Source organism: Callithrix jacchus, chromosome 15, assembly GCF_049354715.1.
Source record: "Callithrix jacchus isolate 240 chromosome 15, calJac240_pri, whole genome shotgun sequence".
Lineage (NCBI taxonomy): Eukaryota > Metazoa > Chordata > Mammalia > Primates > Cebidae > Callithrix > Callithrix jacchus.
Genome location: NC_133516.1, coordinates 67,575,758 through 67,592,221, shown reverse-complemented (window position 1 = coordinate 67,592,221; position 16,464 = coordinate 67,575,758). Strand labels below are relative to the sequence as shown.

At 50.5% G+C, this 16,464-nt stretch overlaps 1 protein-coding gene across 19 annotated transcripts in view; it reads left to right on the top strand.

Annotated features, from left to right (window-relative positions):
* Positions 1-16,464, top strand: part of ATP2B2 (ATPase plasma membrane Ca2+ transporting 2) — a 392,914-nt gene that overhangs the window by 291,270 nt on the left and 85,180 nt on the right. For all 19 annotated transcript variants that reach the window (XM_035276284.3, XM_035276294.3, XM_035276289.3 and 16 more), the window contains one exon: positions 12,786-12,983. In XM_035276284.3, coding sequence (XP_035132175.1) covers positions 12,786-12,983 — 198 coding nt within the window. The remainder of the gene's footprint in view (positions 1-12,785; positions 12,984-16,464) is intronic.

The following is a 16,464-nucleotide window of genomic DNA, read 5'->3' as shown; positions in this document are numbered from 1 at the left end:
ATAAAACTATACATATTGTTCTGCAACTTGCTTTTTTCACTCAGCAGTTTATCTTGGGGAGCCTTCTATGTTAGTACGTATAAATGGATCTCATTTTTATAACCTGTCATGTAGTATTATTTGGACTAGATGTACCACCATTTATTTAGCCCACTCACTTTCCAAAGACAGAAATGCGTTTTTCTATAAATGATGTAGCTTTTGAAGGACTTGTGGATTTTTTGCTTTTGAAATATAGGATCTTTATTTATGCTAATGGAGGAACCCACACCACAGTGACACACAAATATTTAGCAACACCCAGTCTAGTGACTAAGTTTTCCCAATTTCCTTCAGGTGCTTGGCATCCCTAGGAACTAGCTCTTGTCTATTGCCAAGTCTCCGTTTATAGCAAAAGGCTGTCTCAAGAGTAACAAGGAAAAAGGCAGAGTTGTCAGCTTTGATTTCAGTGCTGCATCCTGAAGCAGGCAACGTGAAAGGGTGCGAAGACAGTACAGCTCAGAGACCTGAGGGACCTGAGTTCAAATCCCAGCTTTAGCCGTGTGACCATGAGCAAGCCTCTTTATCTCTCTGTGCCTCAGTCCGTCTGCCCATAAAATGGAATTTAAAATCCCTATCTTAACAGAATGGCAAGGAGAATGAAATGCAAGCCCCGTGTACAAAGTGATGATCACGCAGGAGCACATGTGCTCATTTCATGCCCACCTGTCTACGGCCCCAGCCGAGTAGGGCCCATCAGAGGGGCTTGCTCCTGCATCATTGAAGGGGCCACTTGCGATCACAGAACAATGAGAAGACACCAGCATGCCACCATGGCTGTCCATGCAGTGCGGGGGAGCATTTGAGCTCAAAAGAATTGGGAAAGGGATATTTCGTCCAGGCTTTGGGCACCATCTGTGTGCCCACCACTGTCCTTTGCACTTTCTTTCGTCTACCCCAGCAGGTGAAGCTAAGTTGTCCCTCTGCCCCAATTTGTGGATAAAGAAACTGAGGCTCAGGGAAGGGGCACCACTTGCGGAAGCTCTCACTAAGTGTCAGGGTGGAGACTGGAACTCAGCACCCTCTGCCTCTGAAAGGCGTCCTGTGAGGCTGCAGGCAGCAGCACTGCAGAGTGTCCCCACCTGGAGGGACAGGGAAGTCCTTCTTGTCTGCAGTCAATCATGGAGGCCCTCCCCAGGAGGAAGAAGGGGCTTTTCTGGCCTCCATTTACCCAAAGGGCTGAGACAAAGGCCTCTCAGAGGTCACCTCAGGGCATGCTGAACCAGATCTCTTCAGTGAGGTGACAGAGAGGGAATATGAAATGACCATCATTTGTGTGTGTAGTAACGCTCCATTCAAGTTAGCCAAGCCTTCATTCCCTTCCTGCATCTCTGTGGGGTGGTGAGAGGGCCTGGACCAGGAGTCAGGAGTCCAGCCCCAGGGAGCTGACCCTCCCTGGACCTGTGTCAAGTTGCTTCCACGTCTCTGGGCCTCCATTTTCCCAGCCATCGAATGGGAGGGTGAGAGCGGCTGGCCACAAGATGTGGAGGAGAGGGGATGTGGAGCCTTGGAGATGGGTGGCCAGATTAACAAAGAAAAATGCAGGGCATCCAGGGACATCGGCATTGCAAATAAACAGTAAGTTGCTAATTTTTTGTTGGTAGTAAATGATTTATCTAAAATTCAGATTTCTCTGGGCATCCTGTAGTTTAACCAGTAAACTCTTCTCAGGGGCCCCAGCTTCACTAGATCCCCCCATTCTTTGGTACAGATCATTGATGTTTTCACAGCTTCTAGATGAGCCCTGGCCACCCACTTCCACCCAGATTCCCAGACCCCATCCCATACCCACCTCCCTGCCCATGTGGGAAGTCTGCAGCCCTGAGCAGAGAAGTTTAGTAAAGAATCCCCACAGTGGAGAGAGGAGTGGGAACTCAGCCTGACTTGGAGAAAAGATAGGTGGTGGGTTTAAATCAGTGGGAAGCTGTGTCCACACGTGTGTCAGATTACAGGAACAGAGCATCTGTGTGCCCATTCAGTGCCATGTCCACGTGGGCGCACATAAGCGAATGGACACTGCATCCACGTGCTTGCCCAGCGCTGCACTGTGCACATTTACATCCACAATCTAATGCCGCATTCACAGTTGTGTCTGTGTGTGCATCTGCCTGTATAGATAGATGCCAGGTCTGTGTATGAGCACATAACCATAAATGAGCCAGGTAACAAATGCTATCAGGGGAGGGTCAGTAAACACTGCCCCTCTCCACATGACAGACTTTCGATTCATAGGAAACCCCACCTAGGACCACCAGGTATCAGAGAGACACCACTTACCCTTCACCTTGCCCATCAGGAACCATCAACACTGTAAGGTGATCATGAACTCTGGGCACTGAGTATATGCCTGTGATGCACGTCAGATGACAGTCAGACCATTGGACATCTTCTGAACTTATGTTGACAGCAGATGCCCACCACACAAGCTGTTTTCCCACAGAGGCGCTGTGTCTCTGTCCCATATCTATTAAGTGGCTCTTACAGGGGCCACGTGGCCACCCATGTGTGCAGGAGCTTCTGGGCAACCTCAGCACTGACATCCTCATCTCTGGTCCCCAGAGAGGCAGGAGGGAAGGGAGGTTTCCTGAGGACCTGCTGTGTGCTGGTGCGAGCAGCCTCCCTCGAGGGGATGGTGGAATTAGCAACCAGAAGGCAGTAGTGGCCAAGAGTGGGTCTCAGTTGGTATTTGACCCCCAGGGCCAAAACCCAGCACAGGAGAGATGCCTAGTAAATGTGTGTTAGTGAATAAATGACCCAGGTGACAAATACTGTCAGGGGAGGATGAAGACAGATTGTTCTTGCTGAGTAAATGAAGGAAGGCTTTCAGGAAGTGGTAGTAAAGGTTCATCAGGGTCTCTCAAGACTAAGGTCGACAGAGGGGTGGGCATTCTGAGTTCAGAGCCAGATGTGACAAGACAGAGGCAAATGCCAGGCAGATGCAGATCTGTAGTTTGGCAGGAGAGTGGGATAAATGTGGCATGGCTAAGGGTGAGGCAGGAGGAGTCCTTTGGGGCAATCTCACAGAGAGGCCACTGTGAGCCCAGGAACTGGATGGTTGTGAGGACATGGGGAGCCATGGAAGGTTATGGAGCAGGCCAGGGTTGCTGTTACAGCCAGACCTGAGGACTGGCTCCCGGCCCCACACTGCCTCTTCTCCTCTTCCAGTCTCCTTTTTCTCGCCACTTAGTTTCTAGCTTCTCTTCTCCAGCCTTCTATAGCCACCAGTAGGAGACAAAGGGTCAGAGTGTTCTGTGCACCCAGGGACTCAAGTCTGGGTCTGTCAGCTTTTCAGCCCGCAGCACTCATGACCTCCCCTGCTGCAGGAAGAGAGGTTGTGAGCCTGACTGTTGGCAGCTTTCAGGGAAGAAGATGGACCCTGCAGGAGCTGACAGCCCCTACAGAAGAAAAGGAACAGTAGACGCAGGCTGGGTGCAAGCTCTGTCACCCACCCCACTGCATGACCTGGACAGGCCTCAGCAATAAGCGCCAGGTCTCAGGGCTGCTGATGAGGCTCAAAGGTGATGCTGGGCCAAAATCAGCTGGCGAGTATTAGGCTTCCTCCTCTCCCTCCTCCCCCAGGCCAGTGGTTCTTCACCCATGACCAAGGACAATGCAGCTGGCCCTGCCCCATCCAAGGGCGTGTGACTCAGTAGGTCTGGGTGGCCCTGAGAATGTGCATTTCTAACAAGTCCCAGGTGATGCTGAAGCTGTTGCTCCAGGGACCACTAAGTTTTCATCCCCAGCTGCACATTGCAATCCTGGGGGAGCTCTTAAAACTCCCAAGGTCCAGGCCATGCCCCAGCCCAATTCAATGTGAATCTCTAGGTTGGGGCTCAGGCATTAATATTTTTAAAGCTCCCTAGTGGCTCCAAGGAACTAGTGCCTTGGAGAAAGTTTAGTAATAGCAACAACAATAGCAGCTAATATTAGTCAAGGCCTTCTCATGTGCCAGGTGCCCAGGTGCAACCTCATTTAATTCTATAAGGCAGATGCTATCATTATTCCCGTGCTGCACATGAAGAATCCAAGGCCCAGAGAGGGGAAGCCACCCGCCCAAGGTCACAAAGCTGGAAGCAGTCTCGAGCGAGGCCCATTTCATTGCTTTGTCTTGAAGTGTTGTGAGTTCTATAGTCCCAGCAGTGATGCCCTTGCAAGCTGCCTACTCTGCCTGGCCTCTGATAGGATATGAAGCATGGGGCGCCGTACCCCACTCAGCCTGTGCCACACACCTTCATGTGCCCACGTCTGCACACTTAGGCATGTACGCATGCACTAACAGCCTCTTATGGGTACTAAGGCCTATGCCTGCCTTCTGGGTGCCTCGCAGGCTACATTTTAAATACATGCAGCAAAGACACGAAGCCACCCTTATGGTTTTTCCCAAGAAAGCACGCATCATTCATTTTAACTGAAATTTCCTGATCACCCCAGTGACGCAGGGATCCAGCTAGAGTGAATCAGCATCCATATTGGCTTCACCAGGAGGGCCACAGTGGGGCGTTTGCTCACACTAGTTTGCCGACTAGATCAGGCTGGAGCAGGGCAGGGTGGCCGCTGAGCTCTGTGACAAGAGGCCTGGCTCAGTTGCCTTCCTAGCAGAAGAACCCTGTGCCTCAGATGTGTGTACATCTGTATAGTGGGTGTTCAACGTAGATCAACTTTACCATCTACAAAGCACTGTCACAGCCTTGGTTCTGTGTGATTCTCAAGTGAGACAGCCCAAAGCCTCCTGGAGAGGCTGAGGCACACAGAAAGGAAAGGTAGATTCCAGCCAGGTCTCCAGATCTAGGTAGGGACATGTTGCGGCTGCAGTGGGGTTCTCTGACACGAGCTAAGACAGTGGCAACACAGACAGAAAGTCCTGGGATGCACATTCCAGGCTCAAAGTCTGAGCCATGCCCCAGTCCAACAGTAGTGGTGGTATTGTGGTGGTAGTGACTACCACTGTCCTTTATGCATCTATCCTTTATGAAGACCAGTATGTGCCAAGCGCTGTTTCCACACATTATATTCCTGATCCTCCATCAACCCCAGATGGCAGGGGCTGCCCAAGACAGGGCTTTTTCCCACAGAGGCATTGTCCGCCTGTCCCAAGTCCATTAAGTGGCTTTTACAGAGGGCACGTGGCCACCCATGAGGGCAGGGGCCTCTGGACAACCTCAGCACACACATCCCCATCTCTGATGGCCAGAGAGGCAGAAGGGAAGGGAGGTTTCTTGAGGGCCTGCTGTGTGCCGGTGCACATTTATTCCCATTTCACAGAGGTGAAGACTGTGGCTCCAAGAGGGGAAATGATTTGCCCAAGGCACTAGCCCTGAACCAAGGAGCTGCTGGGATTTGAATCCAGGGCTGAGGTTACCCATTGGCCTGCTGCTGTTACCCACCATGCAGCCCATCCCAGCTGACAGCCCCTGGCCCTGCAGACAGGGGGCCCAGCTCCCAGCCCCCCACTCCTGGAAACAGCCCTGCCTTTGGCTCACTTCCACTCCGTCACTGCTACCCCGGTGGCCTGGGTGCCGCTGGGGGAGCAATTTGTTTTCACACTAGTTCTGAGCAGCAGATGGAGAGTTTGGGGGATGTGATTATTGTTGGGTTTTTTCTTGAAAAAAAACCTGCAGGCAGGTCCACTCAGCCAGACAGTGCCCACAAATGTCAACCAGCCTTAGCAGGCAGTTAGTGTGTTCCTGCTCTCACCAGGGGCAGAAACAATCTCTGGGGTCTCTTTGCTGGAAATAAAGATACACAGCCTCATGGGGCCTCAGAATAGGGGAGAGGAGGTCAGAGGTCACCTGGATGGCCTGGAAAACTCCCAGTTGGCCTTTACTTTTGATACACCCCAGTCTCTTGGTGTGAAGTGCCCCACACGTGGGAAGAGCAGAGCTCTGCCCTGCCCTAAGTACAGTACTAGAGCAGAAAGTAAGCCACATGTTAAATGTCCCTATTCCTTCATCTTACCCCTTCATTCTGATCTCTCACCCAGCCTCTGCTCCTTTACCCACCTCAATAGCTCCTTCTTTATTCTGATTAATTAACCACATCCTACCTCCTAAATAGCTTATAAAAGTTTGTCTCATACAAAATGATTTTAAATGACCTAAGTTAGGATATCCAGACAAAGAAAGGAGAGGAGAAATAGGATGGAGATTCACCAGCTCAGTGCATGCTGCTCAGTCCTCTGGTGCAGCTCCCAGAGGTGAACTACATATTCATTGCTGAGCCACCAAGCAGAAAAGAAGAAGATGGCAAAAAGATGAGTTACAAGGGCCAAAGTCTCCATTAAAGAACACTCTCACCCTCACTCCGAAGGCCTGTGTAAACCTGACTCCATGTGTCATGCTACAAATTCAGTTTCTCTCCCAGCCTTTCCTGGCCGTTGGAAGCAAAGGGTACAATAGATGTGTCCTCTTCCTTGGGGACCATCTGCCCCCTCTTCTGAGGAGCAAACCAGGAATGCTCCACTACTCTACCCTTTCCCAAGCCCTTTGGAGTTTCTTTTGCCTTCTCAGAGCCTGTGTCCCCCACACACACCCTTTCACCTAATCAACCCTCATTCCTTCTTGCAAGCTCACCCAGTTATAACTACACTTCTGCCAGGAAACCCTTCCTGACACTCCTATCTTCCTTACAGTAGTGTCCCCAACATGTAGACGAAGTCTGGCTTATAGTAGGTGTTCAGTCAAAGTTTGGTGATTGAATGAGGAAGTAAATGACTAGGTGTGCACCATTTAGTTCGACCCTAGTACCTTTTCTACCTTCAGAGGGTCTGAGAGGGGTGAGAGAACTCAGGCCTCCTTAAGATAGGAGGATCTTGAGTCTTGAGTCCCTGGGGGCCTGGCATCTGGTGCAGGACACCCATAGTGGGCCATCCAGCTTCTGTGTAAAGATGCTCCCTCCCTCCTTCCTAGAATAATCCATCCATCCTCTGCTCACCATCAGAATGTCCTTCCCTCTCATAAAGCCAGAGGCCCCTCCTTGTACCTTTTCCTTCAGGTCCCTAGCTCTGTGCTCTGGGGCCAGACAAGGCACAGGCTCCCTTTGCCCCCAAGAGAACCACTTCCCCCTGAGCTTTGCTTAACAGAGCTGAGGTGGGGCTGATTTTGTCAGATGGCTCTCAAACATGAGTTTCAACTCCCATAGGTCTGGGCACATGTCCTTGGTGACCCAAACATCGGGATTTCTATGTGGAATTGACTTTTTAATGTTTGTAACAAATTTCCATTTTTTAAAAAACATTGAGCAGACCACCTGTAACCTTTCTAATGGCCTGAGACTGCAGTTTGCAGGAGCCAGAATTGGCTAAGAAGAGAGAAGAAGATACCCCAAGCAGAATGGGAATAGCCAGGCAGAGGTTTAGAGGCTGGGGAAGAGCCCAGCTTGTGTCTGGGACAGCTGGATAGAGATGCACTTTGAGGCCAAAGTTCCCCACCCACCCAACTGACAGCAAGCAGCCATGACAGCAGGAGTTCTTGTACAGCCACTCCCTCACTGTGCACTGTGCATGGCTTTCCCCAGCCTAGGGGTTATTTTGTTCCCATTTTATTGGGAACAGCCCTGCAGAACACACAAGGATGAGAAAACTGAGTCTCTGAGGGATGAAACTGGCCCAAGTTCACTCACAAATTAGTGGTAGAACCAAGACCAAAACCTGACTCCTCATCTAGTGCTCTGACCTCTGCTTGTACAGAAAGAAAATTCACATTCGAAAGCCCACAACCCCACAGAGCAGCTGTCTGGACATTTGTGTTTTTGAATTTGCAGGGCCATGCTGCCTTTGTCCAGTGATCTTTGACACACTGTATTAATTTTTAATATGCTAAATGGTGAGATGCTCCTTAATCTAAATTGAATCTCCAATGCCATTCCTCTCTCACACCAGCCTCTGTTGTTTCCACTCCCAAAAATATCTGTGTTAATTTTCAGCAGAAGGGAAAAGAGACCACAAGATTCAGCTCCTGGTAAGGGCGTAACAGATAGGCTGGACCGGGCAAGCTGTCTCACCTGCAGGTCCCCAAAACCCCTGTCTTTGGATACCAAGTACCAGGGCCACCAGCCCTAGCCTTCATCCAGATCAATCCTTCATGTCACATGTGGGGAAACAGAGACCCAAAGAAGGGAAATGGCTTGTCTGCAGTCACAAGGTCCTTCTGCTGTGCCTCTCCTCACCTTGACTGACCCCTTCCCATCTTGTCAAAATCCTGCCAGTCCAAAGTCTTCCTCTCCAGAAGGTCTGGCTTAGTCTCCTACACAGCCTAAAAACTGGACGGTAATAATGACACTGCACTTACCTGGTGCCAGGCACAGCGCTACGCTCCTTATGTGAGACATCTTGCTGAAGCCTCTCTCTAACCCTGTAAAATAGGGACTGCTGTTGTCTGCATTTTACAAAAGGAGAAACTGAGGCAGTGAGAAGTGAAGCCACTTACCCAAGGTCACTCAGAGCTGGGATTTGAACGCAGCCATCCGAGTTCAAACCTCTCCTGTGTTCTTGGGGTGAGGTTTGAACTTGGAGCCAAGCCTCAGCTCTGGCTTGGCTGTTCTTCTGCTGAGAAGAGGGGAGCAAGCAAGACATTGTGGCCACCTCCACCATCTCAGAGGACACATGTGAGCCTCAGTGCCCAGGGTTCCCATCTTGGATTTTGATTCTGAGATGCTTGTTGTGGAAACTGCCATGGGAACAGCCCTGCAGAACACACAATGTTTTTATGCCCTGAGTTGTTATTTCTGAAAAACAGAGGGCCTCTCAGAAGTCTGTGGGGAGTGGGCAAGGGCGGGGGCTGGGGAGGGAGGTGCCCGGGAGTGGGAGGGACAGAGAAGCTGCTCTGTGCCGACTCCTCACCTTTCCATCCACATCACCCTGTCTCAACCCATAGTCTTGGGGGTCTCAAACTAGCAACTTAGGGGCTGAATCCAGCCCACAGGTATGTTGTATTTGACCCTGGCATGTTTTTAATGGGGAGATTTTACGTCAAATTCCAGATGTCCAGCTTCTCTTAGAAGATTGGCAGATCTGCCACCCTGAGCCCACATTCCCCCACAGGAGCTGAAAAGCATCTGTCCTCTTCAGAAGGGCCAAGGTTCTTCACTTTGCTCCAGTTTCTACTACTCCCTAATGTCACCCACTCACCTACTTCACTCATTCATAAAACCTACCCATCCCCCACATCTATCACATTTGCAGCCCCTGCTCTGTCTGCTGTCCCAGGACTCAGGATCGCAATGCCTGGCCTATGAATTCCCAGCATGACAGAGCCCCAGCATGATGTGGCCTGACTTCCACAACGGAACACCCACATTATCAACTATTTACACTGTGGACTCCAGAATGTTTGAATTCCAGAACTCAGAAGGTTCAGAGACTCCCCTTTCTTGTAATTAATCAGGCAGGGCCCAGAAGATTGGCTGCCCTCACCCTTACTTTTTCTTGGCAAAGACGTTAATTTGCACCAAATTTCATGAGGAGCCCCAAAATGTGAAAACAGACCCCAGGAGAACCATTTCAGGACCTGCAGACCTCGAAACCCCTGGGATTCTCAGGACTTACCCATCTGGTTGAACATTCCCATTGCTGAAATGGAGAAACTGCAGCTCAGAGGAGAGAATTGGCTGGCCAAAGCCACAGCAAACTGCCATAACAGGCCTGTGTTGGCTGGTCATAGCCCCTCCCTCAGAGGCCCACTACCCTCTTGAACTCTCCCTTCTCCCTTGTCAAAACCCATTCCAGGAAAAAGCCTGAAACACATTCACACCATGGCATCCAGAACTGATGATGGCTTCCCCCTCCCAGAAAGTCTAAAGGAATTGGAGCTTTTAATTAAAGGAATAAAGGTCAAGTAGAGGAATTCCAGGTGTTGGCTGTGGGTAGAATTGGACCAGAGGAGGAAGACGAGGAAGCTTCCTGCTGTTCCTGGAATCACACTGCAGTGTGCCGTGCCTGCACACTCTGCACATGGATCTCCCAGATGGCCAGCCCAGCATTAAACAGTGGAGGCAGTGTTTCCACATGCTTAGATCAGGGCTAGCGGGGCTCTCAGGACTCAGGAGCTGCCCCATGGCAGCAGCTTGGTCTCAGAGCAGCCTGTCTCCCATCTATGAAATGAGCCTAACCTGCCTCTGGGTTCTCTCGTTCTCACTGCCTGCAGGACATGGGATCCCCAGAGCTTACCTGTACTGACAGTCAGGCTAGTGTGAGGTCTTCTAGGGAAGGAGCCATTGCTGGGCTCCCCAGGTGTGGGTATCTCAGCCAGCCTGACCCTTGGAGGCTCCTGATGGAGATCTCATAGTCAGCATCTGAGGAGACTCCGTATCTAGAACCCCAGACAGACTCCCAAACCACAGGCTGCTGGACTCACGGAACTGCTGACTCTTACATCCGTGAGCAGCCCGGTCTGTTCTCTGCACATCACTCTTCCCAGAACCAGGCTAGGCCCACAATGGGGGCTCCAGAAATGTAAATTCAATGAATGAATGAATGAGTGAATGAATGAATGGGTAAATGAGGCAGTCAACAACAGGCTGTTAGAATCCTAAAACCATGTATTAGACCACGAGGTCCCATCAATGTAACAGCCACATGGTGCAGTCCTGCAACCCCCAGCATGCCGGTAGTGCTGTTCTCAGGAGGGTGTGCCCCTCCCTGTCCACCCCTGATCTGTCCTCACTAAGACACAAGAAGAGCTAGGGTTCGCTGGGTCGGCAACAGGACTGGCATTGCCCCGCTGCAAGGACCCATTTGTGTGCACTGTTCGGGCCAGGCTGCACACCTCGGGCCAGGCTCACACACTCAGACCTGCATTTAGTGGGTGGGATGATTCTCAGGCTTCAGGTGCCAGGCCCTGAGTGACAGGAATCAGACTAGTCTTTGCTCCCAAGGTGCCACAGCCCAGGTAGGACACAGGTCCGGGGAACCGGTGAGCCCACTGAGGGGAAAGCTGTGGGAAGTAAGGGCAGAGGGCCACTGTCTGCCTGGGGTGGAGGGAGGGCTGCCCAACAGCCCTTGAAAGGTGTTCACAGTGCTGAGTGGAGGAAAGGCTGTTCGTAGTTTGCTGAACAGCAGGAGCAAAGGCCCAGGAGTGTGACGGGACACTTGTTATGGAAAAATAAAATGGCACACCAGCAACTTGGGGTGACATGAGCAACTTGAAAGGAAGGCTGAAACAAGAAGAAGCACCAGCCTCTGAGGGGCACAGCAGACAGTGGACAGAGGTAGCCCTCCCTACCAGAGCCATGCCCCTCCTGGTCACATGCCTGAATTTCCTCCATGAGAGGTTCACCCTTCCAGGCCCCTCTTCCAAAGTACAGGAGGTACACCTGGGGTTTGCCAATTGTGGATTGACCATACCCTGGTACCAAGGAGTTTAGGAGGGGATGTAGAGACAGGCAAACAGCAGCCAGTGCCAGAGCAGGGAAGGGCACAGCATGGTCACAGTGTGGCAGGAGGAAGGCAAAGTGCTGGCCTGGCTCTGCTGGGAGGAAGCCACATGGCAAAAGCCAAGGCTGCAGACACAGGTTGCAGGTCAGATGAGGGGGCCAGGGAACCAGGCTGGGAAATGTTGGCTTTATTCCAAAGACATTGAGTGGCTTCCAAGGCCTTTGAGCAGGGGCGTGAGAGTGGACTTGCAAGTCTGGAAGAATTATCTGGAAATGCAGATGGTGGGTGGAAGCGGGCCCCTGTCACTCTGTCTGGGCCCCACGTGATGAGGGGTGCACCTGGCTATATAGCTCACTCCCTTGTCCAGAAGAGGAGAAACCACCAGCATCAGCTGCACCTCCACCAGGCATGCTCCGAGCACGTTGCAAGGCATCCACAGTAAGGGCCGCTCCTGAGTGGGCACTCTTCTGTCTGGTGGGCTGCTCTGTTCCAGTGTCTGCAACTGTGCCAGGCACGTAGTAGGTACTCAATAAATGCTCGTGGATGACATGAATTACCTCATGTGATATTCACAACCACCCTTGGGTTAAGTACAACCATCATCCCTATTACAGAAGGGGATACTGAGGCTCGGAGAGCTAAGGCCATCACACTGGGATTTTAATCCAAACAGTGGCTTCTGATTCTTCTCTAAATACTGCGTGGCATTCGACAGGAGGGACAGTGAAAGGAGGGTGCCAGTGCGAGGTGGCTGTAGGAGTGTGGATTCAATTCCTGGGGCTGCCACAGCAAATGACCACAGACTGAGTGTGGCTTAAAACAAGTCAAGTTTATTCTCTATGACTCGAGGCCAGAAGTGAGAAATCAGGTGTCAGCAGGGCCACCTCCACCTGAAGAGCAGGGAACAGTCCTTCCTTGCATCTTCCAGCTTCTGGTGGCCCCAGCTGTTTCCTGGCTTGTGGCTGCACCACTCCAATCCCTGCCTCTGTTTTTACGTGGCCATCTTCCCTCTGTGTCTGTGTCTCTTGTAAGGATACCTGTCATTGCATTTAGGACCCAGACATAATCCTGGATGCTCTCATCATGAGACCTTAAGTACAAAAACAAAGAGTATTTTCCCAAATGAGGTCACATTCACAGGTTCTGGGGATCATGATGTGGATGTATATTTTGGGGGCTGCCATTCAACCCACTGTGTGATGTCTCTGGCTTTTGACAGGAACCCGCTTAGGACCCAAAGCACCAAGAGATGTTGGGCTCCTGGACCAGCTGCCTGCAAGTTTCTTGCTCTGTTTCTCCCTCTCTGTCCCTACATTCCCAGAACACGCCTGTGTCTCTCCCGAGCCCCCAGGCCAACCTCTCTGCTCTCTGTCTGCAGGTTTGCCAGGCACCGCTCCAGACCTGGAAAAGAGAAAGCAAATTTTTGGGCAAAACTTTATACCTCCAAAAAAGCCAAAAACCTTCCTGCAGCTCGTGTGGGAGGCACTGCAGGATGTGACACTCATCATCCTGGAGATCGCCGCCATCATCTCCCTGGGGCTGTCCTTCTACCACCCACCTGGCGAGGGCAATGAAGGTAAGATGGTCCTCGGACCCACGACCCACTCTGCACACCTGGCCACCACATCCGCACCAGGGGCACTCATGGCTCACACAAATAATCCTCTCCTTCCAGGGGAGAAAACCGAGGCCCAAGGGGCAGGGCCCGGCACATAGTCAACACAGCCAGTGGGTGGCCGAGCCAGGCCTCAGCCCCGTTTTCCCTGTGTGAAATGCTCAAGAGTTGGACCAGCAACAGTGATCATTTTAGCAAGCATTTTTAAGCACTTACAGCATGCCAAGGCCTAGGCTGAGATGTCATCCTGACAACCCCTGAGGTAGTGGCCATGGTTATGCCCATTTTAAAGATGAGGAAACCTTGGGTTCAGTGTATACTGCTTGGGTGATGAGTGTATCAAATTCCCACAAACCACCACTGAGGAACTTACTAATGTAACCAAATACCACCTGTTCCCCAAAAACCTATGGAAATAAAAAACAAACAAACAAACAAAGATGAGGAAACTGAGGCACAGAAAAGTGGGTTACCTTGCTGAACATCACCAGCTAATAAAGAGTTTTCAGATTTTGCTGTGGAGCCTGTTGAAAGCACTGGTGTCAGACCCCATCCTAAGAGACCTTGGTTCTCTCTCCAGAGTCCAGGAACAGCTGGATTTTAATAAGCACGCAGGTAAGGGCGACCCTGACATCTGTGCAGGCCGATCTGTTTTATAATCTGCTTTTTCAATCAGTAGGATATTGTAAATACTTTTTCGTGATTCGTTATGATTCAACATTTCCTGATGAATATGCTGCATAAATAGATAGCCCTACTATATTCATAGCTTCAGAAAAGCAAATTAAAAGTTGATAGCATATAAGAAATAACATTATGGGCCTTATTTTCCCTAAATAGAAAGGTGGTCTCTGAGGTCCCTTGAACATCTGTTGCCCTGGCCCCCCAAGCCAAAGTTGCCCAGTAAACTGGATAAGCAAGTCTATTAAACCAACTACCTCAATTCTATACATAATAATAAGTTGATTTCTTTTCTTACATGACCTCTTGCATAAAGGTCTTAAAGACACAAGAGAGATACATCTCACAGATGCAGTCAAATAGACAACCAGACAGAATAGGATGGAAGCAAAGAAATCAGCTATAATTGCCACTATGATTGAGATTTAAATCTGACTTCAGGTTCCTGGCAGCCAAGACAGAAAGGGAATTAGGGTGATTTGCTGTGAGTGTACTAAAAAGTACTGAATTTAAAAATAATAAGCTGGGTGCAGTGGTTCACGCCTGTAATCCTGGCACTTTGGGAGGCTGAGGTGGGTGAATTGCCTGAGCTCAGGAGTTCGAGACCAGCCTGGGCAACATGGTGAAACCCCATGTCTACAATAATAATAATAATAATTTTAAAATTAAAAATAAAACTAAAAACTAAAAGGCAGATTTGCATAGCTCAAATTGTCAGCAAGGAGGAAAAGTATTTAGGAAGATGACATTTCTCTTGACAAGAATTCTGGGATGAACCGTCACATAGGACATTATAAGCAATGCACAAGGCCTTCTTTGCAGAAGTTTTATAGCAAATATGAAAGTAGATAGTATGTGGCAACTGGAATAAGCTCGGACAAAGCTAAGAGTGTAACACAAACGCATGATGATAATACTTCCTACTATTTTTATAGCTACCACTCATTGGGAGCTATTATGATAGAAATCCATTTAATTCTCAATCCTCACAACAACCCTATAGGTAGGTGCTATTATTATCCAGGAAACCAAGGCCCTGAGATGGTAAATGGCTTCCTAAAGGCACACAGATGAAAAGCAGCAGAACCATGACTCAGACCAAGGGGTTCTGGCTCCTTGGTCCTGTCCTGTCCCTCAGCTGCATTTCCTCAGAGAGGGACAGGACTGAGTCAGCCCGGATACATGGCCTCATGCAGCCCAATTCAGTACAAGATTAGAACTCAGATAGCAGATGGTGGAGAGGGTGCAGGGGAAACATGGACCAAGCTCCTCATCTGTGCCAGGAGGAGCGTCTAAACCCCCAAACAGGTGGCTGCAATCTTCTGTATTAGAGATTCGGAAACCAAGGCCCAGAGAGAAGAAGACCTTGCCTGCGGTCACACAGCTACCATAGGCGGTAGGGCAGCATTTTCAACCTGAGTCTGTCTGGCGCTTCCCCGGCTCTTCCCTGCCTCTGGCCAGGGCACTAGCTCAGGCCATGCCCTGGTCAAAGGTGGCTGCACACAATCCACATTCACTGCTATCAAACATTCTTGGGCTTTGTGACCATCCTGACTCCTTCTCCCCAAGCCCTCACCCTGGCCTGAAATCTGAGCTCCAAGCCTTCCATGTTGCCAGGGCTCCTTTGCCCCAGATCAGGCTCAGGCTCCGGCTCCATCAATCCCCAGTCACCAAGTGAAAAAACAACAACAACAACCCTGGGAGACACATCAGTTTCACCAGGGAAGGTAACAGGGACAGTTATGTGGCCTTCTCGGCCCCTTTCTCCCTGCACACAGCCTTCCAGAGACTGGGCCCCAGCTCTAACTGAGCACCAGTACCCATGGCACTTTACGTCTGGGTTCTCAGTGAACCCTCACACTCATTTCACAGACCAGGAACTTTCGGCCAAAGATTCCCCAACAGGGCCCTCCCTGAGCAGCCAGTGTTGAAGTTACGTCATTGCTCTAGTGCTAGTGAGTTTTGTTTGAAATCATATAATGCACCCAATTTCTTTTTGACACCTGCTGCCACATCCCGGAAGGCACCAGAGTCCAGTGGTCAGAGCCCGAGGACAGGGCCTGGCTCTGCCTGTCTGGCCCTGGACCCAGGCGGCCCTCCATGTGCCCAGCCTCAGTGTCTTCATCCATAAAATACGATGAATAATAGTACCTGCCCTGTGGAGCTCTTGTGAGGATTGAAGAAAATAATGCAAAGCCCTTGGCATGGAGCCCTGAGCAAACCTCAGGAAGCAGGTGTCACTCCTCATGTGGCCGATCACTCCCCATTTCCGGAAAAGTGGCCACATTTTTTTCAACACCCTGCAGTTCTAGATCCTCTACAGCAAAGCAGAGGTGGACAGCGTGAGCTTATTAGAGCCACAGGTTCCAAAGCCCCAGTGCTTGTCACCCTTGCCTCCAGCCCCTATTATGTCAAGTCCTCAGAGGCCCACTGCCCACCTTCGCCCCCAGTCTAAAGATCCAGGAGTTAGGACCTGAGTCAGGCAGAGAGCCTTCCTTCCGAGGGGGCGGGCAGCCCTGTGCATGAAACAGACTCAAGTTCTACAGAAGGAGCAACGCTGGCCTATCAGCAGAAGGAAGGAAGGAAAGGGCCCAGGCTAGGGGGAAGGAGGAAGAGGAAAGGAAGAAGGAAGGCAGGGAGGGGGCTTATTTATAACCTGGTGCCCATAGATAGGCTGGACATTCCACCAGCAGCTTCAAATCCCCAGTGCTCACATTGTGTTTGAACTCATTCCGTTTTATTTATCACTTGCCATTATTGT